The sequence below is a fragment of the Saccostrea cucullata genome, unplaced genomic scaffold (assembly GCF_032062105.1).
Source record: "Saccostrea cucullata isolate Sc308-1 unplaced genomic scaffold, CSIRO_AGI_Scuc_v1 ctg7912, whole genome shotgun sequence".
NCBI classification, from domain to species: Eukaryota; Metazoa; Mollusca; class Bivalvia; order Ostreida; family Ostreidae; genus Saccostrea; species Saccostrea cuccullata.
Window position 1 is genome coordinate 56,744 of NW_026936161.1, and position 11,463 is coordinate 68,206.

An 11,463-nucleotide genomic window follows, 5' to 3' on the forward strand; every position below is an offset into this window, starting at 1 on the left:
GTATTATGTGTTTTCAGCTTTCCTGAGCTGAAAGCTCAAGTGAGCTTTTCTGACTGATCAGCCTTTATTTGTCGTACGACTGTTGACTTTTCACATTTTCAACCTCTCAAGAACCACTATATCATTTTTAACCAAAATTTCTGGGGTGAGGTTAAGTTTAAATTAATAAAAATGATAGTCAAGTTCCCGTTACAAGGGAAATTAATCAGGAAAAGACAAAAATAGAGTGGGGTAAATAAAAATATCTTCTCAAGAAACTCTGTGCCAGAAATCCTGCAATTTATGTAGAAGCATTCTTAGGTTGTGAACTTTTTAAAATAAAAAATCATGACCCCGGGGTAGAGCTGGGCCACAAGAGGGAATCTAAATATGACATTGAAATGTAAGGGAAAAATCTTCTAAAGAACCACTGGGCCAGAAAAGCTGAAACTTGTGTGAAATCAAATTGGGGAAGTGTAAATTCTAAATTTTTCAAATCATGGCACTCGGGGTGGGGCACATGTGGAATCCAAGATTTTAAATATATTGGAAAATTCTGTAAAAATCTTTTTCTCAAGACCCACTTGGCCAGAAAAACATGTATGGAAGCATCCTGTAAAAATAAAAATTCTAAATTGTTCAAATCTTTACCCTTGGCATAGGTCAGGCCACAACAGGGAATTCGGGTTTTACACTGAAATATGATGGAAAAATCTTTTTAAAATCTTCTCAAGAACCACTGGGCTAGAATAGCTTATATTTATGTGGAAGCGCTCGGTGCCAGGAAAGTTTTAGGTTTTTAAATTTTCAAATCATGACCCTTGGTGGAAGGGTGGGGTCACCATAGGTATTACAAGATGGGGCTGATTAAGAATATCAGGACCAAAGTTACTCAGGCGAGCAATGTTGTCCATTGGCTTCTTCACTAAAATTAAAATTATATATTTTTATATATAAATTATATATATCGTCATAAAATTCTACTTATTCTATTTTAGAAAAGACCGATTATCCTCCAAAACGATTGTCCTCTTTTTTACTGAATAAAAGCTAGAAATTATCAATTTAGAATAGAGTTTGACAGAAAAGTGATTGATGCAAAATGACAAGAACATACAAAAAATTCGTTTGTTTATTAACAGGAGGAATAAACATACAGAAATCCAGCAGAAAGATATTAGACAGTTTAGAGATTGGAGAGAACTTGTTTTGTGTAGAAAGCCTGTGTATAAGGCTAATTCTTTCTCAGACTTCAGTCACAAGTTGTACATACCACGTGCATCTCTACAAAATTACAATTCAAGGGAAGAATATATTAATATCAATCAAGGATATCACAGATATTGATTTTTGCTAGCTCTTACGAGTTCTCTTGACTTATTTTATACGTTTCGTAAATAGTTCATTTAATTATGTTGTACAACCTTCTGAATTTACAAATTTACGAAACTATTACATTTACTAAATATTTAATTTTATTGCTTATAAGTAATAGTTATTGTATATTCATTATGGTGTATCCTGAGTTATTTGGACGAAGGGCGGTGACGAGTGCGAAGCACGAGTCTCCGCCCTTCGTCCAAATAAATCAGGATACACCATAATAAATATTCAATAACTTTCTTGTATCATGGCCAATCAAACGTCATGTCACAGATTTTCAGCATGATTTTTAATTACACCAATAGAAAATGTAGTTTTTGTCAGGTGACCGCATAGATAATCTCTCCTTTCTGTCAGTATTTTTAATAAACATTTTACGTGCGTGTGTTCATGAGAAAGGACGTCGGATTGCAGCATCCCAACACCAACACCCCCCCCCCCCCCCGGATTTTAAAGTGTGGTGCAAGGGTTTTTTTTTCCTTGTCAACTGTTTTTGGAGGCCCCCTTTCTTTTAAATGTAGCTACGGACTTAAAGTGGCCGAGGTGTGATTCTGTGCATGAGTGCTGGGGGCACCGACCTGGAGCGTCCCCCCTTTCAAAAATTGCTGGATCCGTCCCTGGATTGTTAATGAAATTCACAAGAAAACCTTTGGATATCAAAGAAGAAAAAAAAGTTGAAGAAGGTAAATTCAAAATCAAGAAAAAAGATACCCGTTGATCATTTGACATATTCGAGAGCTGTGGTATTGACGAAAACGCTGTGTCAGGGTCAATTACTCTTCATCTGTGGATGCAGTACAGCGTATGCCCTATATTACAATAGGTGGGATATTTTAATATATTTCTGTGTGGAATTCATGTCAAGAAATTGATTTCTCGTTGCTGTGGATTGAAAATTTGAAGAGCTCCGTAAAATCATTTCGTAGTTTGGGATATATACGTACTGTAATTTATGTGAAAGACTTTTATTTAACTTGCAGAAATTTTGCATTTGTATATTACAAAGCCCATTCATTCTATATTACAATAGGTGGGATATTTTAATATATTTCTGTGTGGAATTCATGTCAAGAAATTGATTTCTCGTTGCTGTGGATTGAAAATTTGAAGAGCTCCGTAAAATCATTTCGTAGTTTGGAATATATACGTACTGTAATTTATGTGAAAGACTTTTATTTAACTTGCAGAAATTTTGCATTTGTATATTACAAAGCCCATTCATTCTGTAATTCAGATTCAATATACATGTAATTTAAAATGATGAAATCGCCTTGGTGTTCAATAATTTATTTACACGGCACAGTTTTTGCTGGCTCCGCCCATATACACGGCACAGTTTTTTTCTGGATACGCCCATCGGTGTATCTCCAGTTATTGTACACTTGACTTCAAAGGAAAAACACCGCAGCCATGATACAAAAACATTTAGAAAATGACAATCTGTTGTTTGATTTAATTTTAGGTATTAAATTTCACTGCCAACGTTTTAAAATTTCTCGAGATATCGCGCGGGAAATGTAAATGTTAAAACAGATAGAATTTATGAATTAAGTACCTTCACCTTTTGACCTCTGAGTCAATAGCAGGTCCAGTACAATCACTATATTTGATATATGGAACGCCTTGTAAAGCATACATATTGATAAATTTTCTTGAAAAACGTGTACTTAAAAAAAAGCAAATATTTACCCAAGGCTGATCTGATTTCTTCGAACATATCTATGCTGAAGAGAAAATGATATCTAAAATCGTCTGAATCAAATTGTGGTATTATTACCTCCTCTGCAAACCCTGTTATACGGGGTAAATAAGGTAGTATAAAAGCAAGTGGCTTCAGGGTAATTAATTGCCTTATTGTTGAATTTCTGAGACTCAAAAATGTAAAAAAAAAAACAAAAAAACAACAACAACAAAACATTTCTATTGTCTATAAAACTCGAAAAGAGCAAATAACTCTACCAAATGCGTCAAGAAATGAAGGAACACCTGTAACAGTTCGGTTTAAAAACCGCGTGTCTACATGTATGTAATCATCCGGTCGTGTGATGGTACAATCCTGTTGAAAACCACGTATATATGTAAACATCTGGTCATGTGATGGTGAAGTTCGATTGCAAACCACGTGTATATGTAAACATTCGGTCATGTGATGGCAATCTCGAGTGAGTACTTGAGTATGAACCGAATTCGCTCAGGATGAATCATGGACCAGGAAATTCTACTGCCTTGAAGCGTACTGCGCTTGAAGATCCTCTGCTTAAAATACCCGTCTAACATGTCAACTCCAAAAAGAAAATATCAATCTGACAAATTTAGAAAAAAATATGTGAATCACCGTAATAAAACAAAAACATTATAGAGAAAAAGATCAAGAAGAACTTACAAAAAGGGACTGATATAAATGTCAGATTAGTGATCCCCCTTACCAAAGGTGAACACTATCTCAAAGAGATAATCGGGATGGTTATATGTAGCATGCTTAAACAGACTTTGGGAATTAACTTTTTACAAAGTCGTCTATCAATATAAACTGCTGCGTCTTCTACTAAACTTCAGTGTAATAGATTAATGCAAAGACTATTGTGACATATGTGTGAAATTTGCTCGTCATGACGCATATGTAATGTGTTTGTATGAAGCATGTCCTTGAATGCGTATGCTAATAGGACTTCTCTCTTGTTGTCTGGAAATGGGATTTCCCCCTCCCATATGGTGTCCCTGTATTATTTTCCCTCTGTCTTCTATGTGTAGCTAAATTACTATAAAAAATTACACACTAATCCATCCACCCTCCTCCTATCAATTCTTTCTAGCAAAAGCTCTCATATCTCCTGCCTCCAGTCAGCATCCATTTTGGAGATAACAAAATCTCTTTAAGGACCCAGACTCCCCATATAAGCTAAAAATAATATGCAAAATTCATGTAAATTGATTACATGGCTCGATGATTCTTACTGTTAAAAAGTATAAAAGAAAAGACAAAAACTAGTTGCTTTTTGCCTGACTTGATGATCAGTGCCAGGTAGGTTATACGGTAAGATTACAATGGAAGTGTTTGACATTTTTGAAAATTAATGTTTTAAGTTATAGGCCTCAAACTGATCATTATGTCGGATGTTAGACACTCGTTAGACCCTCTAATAGATGACATATAATAGACAGATTTCGGCCTATACCTATTGCATACTACCTTATTTAAATGTCTCCGTCCATTTAACATTGTATGTGTAGTAATTACCCCATGTAATGTGTACAAATAACCAACAATTTTTACAGAAGAAATCACCTAACTATGGTACAAAAAAACGTAATCTGTTCGAGAGCGAATGTTGCTATTATCTGTGAGCAACCAGCAAACCAAGCTTACATATAAAAATAATGAGCAACTAAAAAAAAACCCACGCAAACCATTGTGAAAATACATGTACAACCAACCAACACAAAACTTGGGGGTAACAGAATTGTTCTGAATACCAACATGATTTATTCATTTAACCTCTTCAAATGGGGGCATTGAATTGTGTGTGTTAATGAGGTCTTATTTAATAAACTGGCGATTTGTAAATACTTTGTGAGAAAATGTGACGAATGTAAAACATTTAGATGTTGCACAAATTAATAGTACCCAAACAATAAAACATTTAAACCTTTTTTTGTTGATGAAAATCTATAAATTATACAATCTAGGCTCCTTTGATTTATTGCCCCCTAAGAAAACGAAACAAACCCAAGACAAAGCAGACCTTTTCCAGTACTTAGTTTCTGTTTCGGACTTGAAGTATCGATTCATACAAGCGTAGTTTAAAAAAATTGAAGATTATTGAATATTTTCAGTGGATACGCATAATTGTCAGTGATAATTAATCCTATTTCTTTTGTTTTGATTTTTTATGATGTATTGCTTGACCCATATGCAAGTATTATGCAATGAAGATTATTTATTTGATTATTACATGTATCTACGAAAGCTAAAAACACGATTTTATAACACTTGAACAAATTCAATAGAATTTTTTTATGAATGTGATAGTCATGAAAATTCTCAATAATCTGCTATACTTGCTGGTTGAAAAGCAAGTAATACATATCTGCTATTTAATAGAAAAAAATACGAAGGGTTTGTACTTGGTAAACACAGATTTAAAATGAAAAACTACTACGACTGTACTTCACTCTATAAAATTCTAAACAGGACATTCGATATCAGAAATATGAAACGTTCTAAAAAGAATTTTAAAAATGCTCCCTATAAATTTTCTTTTTACTTCTTTATTGTTGGTCATACAAAACTAGATCAATTTGGACGGACAAATCAAGTTCATTAAAAAAATACAAGGTTTGTATCGATTTTTTTTATCATGAAAATGATATTTGTTAAATGACACTTCATTTTTATATTGAACCTGGTATCGCATTTGCCATTTTTGTTAACTTAAAAGTCTTATTACCGCCAGCCTATCAGCTTAGGAAATAATGAGATAAAAAAGCATTTACTTTTTAACGAAAATGAATACACCTAAACGGGGAATATGTCTGAATATAAACCACCTAAAACCAGACTCTGTGCCCCAAATATATTCACATTGTTTGTGGATCACGGTATATTTATTTTTAAAACAGATTATCCTGATAATATGTTTTTGAATATAATAAACGCTCTGTTGTTTAAATAAAAAAAAGTAACAGTCTTTAAGAGAGTAACTACAAAATAATATTTGTGTATTAAGACAGTATATAACACATGACAAACTAACGAATGTGCATTCCCTCGTTGTTGTTTCAATTTTACAGTATCCGGAAATTTTCATCGCTGTAAACACCGCTTGAGAAAACAATAGATAGGCCTTTCAATTGCCGCTAGGGTTCGATGTTATGAACGATAACTCGTTGCTGAAACTTGTTTAGAGCAGGTCCGAGGTAGCTAACTGTTTATACACAAGTCAGTTTTTAGCATTTCCCAAGTATTTCTTTGCTGTCAATAGAATCCAGTGGTTTTAAAATTTAGCACTAATAATAAACTTATTTACCATATAGTTGTGGACGCCGTTTAATTAGATATAAGTAAAGTTTTTAATTTAAATAAAAAGTGAAATCGACCCTCCTTCTTAGTTCTAACCTGATTAAATGTTTATACGGGCGTTCTTCTTCGTGCTAGGTAATACAAATAAGATAATTAATTGTTGCATTTACTTGTAAATATATATATATATATTTATATAGGAAGTGAAAAAGTGCGCACAAATAAAACATGTCATTATATTTTCTTCCTCATAACAATCGTCAATGAATAAAATGAGTTAAAATATTAAATATAGACTGTTCCCCATTCATTTGACCCTGTTATTTCAGGTAGAGTGAAGACATTCTCCTTTTTTGGTCAAAGCTTTTGTGTACAAAACAATGTAAGAAACCCTTTTGTGTAAATAACAATACCAATACTGAAGTAGCCTATATGTCATTCCTATAACCGATAACTCATAAATCGGCACTTAGTTGGTCATTTTTCACATCTAAGTTACCTGTCCTTAAAACACTACATCGTCCAATTCAATTATAAATAATTAAACTTTTTAATGATTTAATCAAATGTATGCATATTAAGTTATATTTTATGATAATTCCATGTATCTATAAATCTATCAATGAAATGTATTTTACTATATGTGTAACTTGAAAAATTAGTTGAAAGGCCTACAATAGAGGTTAAAGTCATTCGTGTGTGTGTAGTATGTGTATGGGTGTGTAAAAAAGTCGTTTAATTAAATGAACTTTAACTAGGTTAACGTGCTAGTGACCTCCACTATTGAATACAGTGAAGATTTTGATTTTTAGTAGGTCAATTCTAACTGTTTTTTTTTTTAATATAAGAAAACTGATTGCAAACAAACCGCGGGTAAAAATTTGTTCTAATTCAATAATTAATCATGCATGAATTACATTTATAACCAAAAATTATAAATGTACTTGTACATACAATATACTACATGTACATGCATAACAGAAGTATGATTCGATATTTTTTTTTCATTGTCCTCGTTTAATTAATGTTTATTCAAATTAGTATTCATCCGATTTAATATATTTGAGTTCAAAAATTAAGTCTTTATACATTTGTTGAGGATATAAATTTAAATTATTTATTTGTGATATAAGAAGGTAAATATTTTAAATGCTCATTTCATTTTTCTACCATCTGCTAATCGTTGAGAAAAATATTTCACAAAAGCGTATTATAACATATATGATCGTACTTTCTGTTTCATGTAAAATTAAAACGTTTCATATGGTGTATTTAAAAAAAAAACACCAGCATATCTGAAACTGATGAGAAACCGAAAGTTAAGATTATGACTGGGCGTCGTTTAAATATTTCCAAGAAGGGTAATTGATTTCGAGACTATTTTTAAGGACATGCAAAAAAATATCCTGGTTGAAGTGATTGTATATAAATGAACACAAAACACATGCCTTGTTTAAATTTTCACAATGTTTTATGCAAACCTGTATGTAGATTTCGAAGTCGGTTATCTTAAGTTAGAGCAGATATACAAACAATAATGGCACGATATGACTTGAATGCTATGCAATTAGACCTCAGAAGGGAGTTGGAGAACGGTTTTCTGGAGGAGTCGGAGGAGATGGTAAATACCATTAAAATGATTATGTCGAATTACGAAAGTCATCCAAAGGACTGGGAAAGCAAGGAAAAGTGGAGCGATAAAAAGCAAGTAGTATATTTCTTTTTTTCAGTTTTTGACATGATTTACTAATTAATTGGAAATATTATGTAATGAAAATGAATACTGAAAATTAAGAAGTGAAAAAATACAGATACTCTGGATTCAATTGAATAAGAAAGCAAAAATTCATACAGTTTCATGATGTTAGTGTTTTGAATGATTTAGTTTTCACACGGATATCATTATCTACTGTATAGATATACAAGAACTCTTCTGGACAAAGGGAATGGTCATTACAATCTGATGATATTGTGTTGGAACACTGGTCAGGAAAGCCCTATACATAATCACCCTAAATCACACTGCTTCATGAAGACTCTGAAGGGAGAAGTGTTCGAGGAGTTGTATGAAAATCCGGATATGACGTCGTGTTGTGGAGGCAAAATGAAGAAAATTCAAGACCGGGTATATACACTCAACGATGTGGCCCATATCACTGGTATGTTTAAAACAATAATTTGTGTAAACTGGTATTTTGTCAAGTACTTTGCAACGTTTATATAGCTTGACATTATACCAAAAATTAAGATTTACAGGTATTTTTCTAAGTCGTCTTGCATGTAATTATCGTCTGTGGTAAAGCCTTTCTTTTGATCACTATCTGCATACATGTACGGCACTTAAAGCACTTTCTTGAGAGTTCTTAGTACTAGACTAGTGTCAAACCAATCTTTACCCCCCCCTTTTTTTAAAGACTACTGTAGGATTTCTGTTATGAAATAACATAGATATAATAAATTCAATATATATTTTTTATACAGACGCAGACGGACTTCATCGAGTGGGAAACAAAAGTCACGTGGAGGGCGCTGTCACTCTACACCTTTATTCCCCGCCCTTTTCCTCGTGTAAAAAATATGATGACGACACGGGGAAATCTACAGAGGTCCCGATGGGTTACGATCAGGACTTTACTGAACAGTGCTGCTCTCGCTCATGTTGTGAAAAGTAACTTTTCTATGTGGAAATGCGGAAATTAAAGTCATTCATTTCTTAAGGTAGAAGTTAAGTAGTACTACTTGTTTGTTTTTAGATACTAGTGTTATGATGCGAATATTTTATTTCGTATTGTTATATTTGTAACAATTATTTTTTACATATTCACCTTTTTGTTGTTTTATTTATTATTTTTATTTATTTACTTATTTATTTTTTGCAATTTAAGAGATTTTTTATATGATATAGAGAAAGCAGGTATATTTACTGCAGCCTCTCGTACAAATAAACTGTTTTATATTAATTCTGGAATTTCTAAATTAATCTGAATCTCTCTGATACAATTCTATATCGAAATGTTTTTAAATATAGCATTTTATTTTGATGACAGATTTAATGTTTAGATAATTTGGTGAATGTCTGAATTGTTATATTTGTTTTAAGCAATATATATCATCATGACTCAGCAGAAACGTTTTACACTAATGTATTAAGTTAAATGTTTCTGACGCCTTTTCAGTGATTTTGCTACGCAAGTTATTATGAATGTGTTTTATCTTTAAATAAAATATATACTTATGAATATTTTTTGTGTGGAAATTAATTGAGGACGTTTATTTCTGTTTAATTCAAGGAACAGCATTGCCATGCTTAATCCCCCCCTCCCCCCAAAAAACATCTGTCACGTCAGTCACGTTTTTTTTCTCCTTTTTCTCACCTTTCGTGCGTCCTCCATCTCTGTCCCTCGAAAATGTAAGCTGGCTTTTTGCAAGTCCAAAATTTTAAGTCTATAAATAAACACAATATGTTTTTCCTCTCAAGTAAGCTTTTCTGATTACAATTTGTCTGTTGTGCGTCCGTCCGTTTGTACACTTTTTACATTTCCCCTCCTTCTTAAAGGTGCATTAACACAGATTAAATTTGAAATAAATTTTTCCAGTATAATATCAAGACGTCTATATTGTAACAGCATTTAAAACGAAAATATATTAAAAATCTTATTTCTATCTAAAAGTTATTGAAACATTAAAATACAAGATATGACTAGGGCCTTAAAAGGCCCCTCTTTGAAATTATTTAAACTCACACCAGTGCAAGGGTATACATTGTGTTATGGGTCAGAATAACCCTAAATGCCAGCAAAGATCAATAACACAATTTAAACTTAACAATAATTTATTTACAGTAATATACAAATCATTAAGTACAAACTTAGCAAAAATCTAAAAATACATACATCAGAGTGTCCGTTGCTGCACACAATGTCCCAGTGAAATTATATCCCAGTAATACCTCAATGATGCTTATACGACAAAAGTATCTTATGCATCGAATTGACAGGGTATTTATACAGTAATATAAATCTAGAATATTCTAGAAATTGTTAAAACATGATATTACTGGAACAATCTGGACATACACAAAATTTAAGAATGTTCTAGATAAAATGACCAAACATGTTGACCACTCTGGAATGTTCAAGAAACTTAATGTTACTAATTATATACATAATGAAACAATACACATCTCACAACACCTCCCCCCTTAAAAAGTTTGAATGTCAATGAAAAACTTAAATTGTAAAACATGTACATTAATACAAAATCTAGTATGTTTACGATACTCTTGACAAGGCGTCTGCAATAACATTGTCTTTGCCTTTGATATGTTTAATTGTTATGTTGTATTCTTGTAACAACAAACTCCATCTAGTCAGTCTTTGATTCTTGTTTGACAATTTATGCAAAAATGTCAGGGGGTTGTGATCAGTATACACAAGAATTGGATGCAAAGTAACATTCAAATAAACATCAAAATGCTGTAAAGCTAACAACAAAGCAAGGCATTCTTTTTCAATAGTAGAATAATTTCGTTGACATTTTGTAAGTTTCTTTGAAAAATAAGAAACAACTCTATCTACATTATCACTATGTTCTTGAAACAAAGCTGCCCCGATTCCAACATCACTAGCGTCAACAGTAAGCTTAAATTGCTTAGAAAAATCTGGAGTTGACAGAACTGGGTTGCTCATCAGGATAGATTTGATTTTATGAAAGGATTTTTCACAGTCCTTTGTCCATTCAAAGTTAACCCTCTTTTGTAAAAGATTTGTAAGTGGACTAACTACTGAGGAAAAATTTGGACAAAATTTTCTGTAAAACCCAGCCATGCCCAAAAACCTCATTAATTCTTTCTTGTTTGTAGGAATCGGGAACTTTGCAATAGCTTCCACTTTAGCCATTATTGGTGTAACATAACCTTGACCTACTTTATGACCTAAATACTCTACATAAGCATGACAAAATTCGCTCTTCTCAAGATTCACAGTTAAGTTTGCTTTAGCTAAAATGTCAAATAAAGCACGCATGATTCGGAGATGTTCGTCCCATGTGTTGCTGTATATGACGACATCATCAATGTAGGC

At 32.5% G+C, this 11,463-nt stretch overlaps 1 protein-coding gene across 1 annotated transcript; it reads left to right on the forward strand.

Annotated features, from left to right (window-relative positions):
* Positions 1–7,773: 7,773 nt before the first annotated feature.
* On the forward strand, positions 7,774–9,509 carry LOC134244929 (cysteine dioxygenase type 1-like). Its single transcript, XM_062727191.1, has 3 exons — positions 7,774–8,086; positions 8,300–8,541; positions 8,864–9,509. The coding sequence occupies exons 1-3, from the start codon at positions 7,920–7,922 to the stop codon at positions 9,052–9,054; spliced, it is 600 nt and encodes a 199-aa protein (XP_062583175.1). The 5' UTR covers positions 7,774–7,919; the 3' UTR covers positions 9,055–9,509.
* The last annotated feature ends 1,954 nt before the right edge of the window (positions 9,510–11,463 follow it).

What these genes read in the sequence shown, in the direction of transcription:
- LOC134244929 (XM_062727191.1), top strand. Translation starts at nt 7,920, where the DNA reads ATGGCACGATATGACTTGAATGCTATGCAATTAGACCTCAGAAGGGAG. An exon ending in GAAAAGTGGAGCGATAAAAA is followed by an intron (nt 8,087 to 8,299) that starts GCAAGTAGTATA and finishes TCTACTGTATAG; the next exon opens with ATATACAAGAACTCTTCTGG. An exon ending in CGATGTGGCCCATATCACTG is followed by an intron (nt 8,542 to 8,863) that starts GTATGTTTAAAA and finishes TTTTTTATACAG; the next exon opens with ACGCAGACGGACTTCATCGA.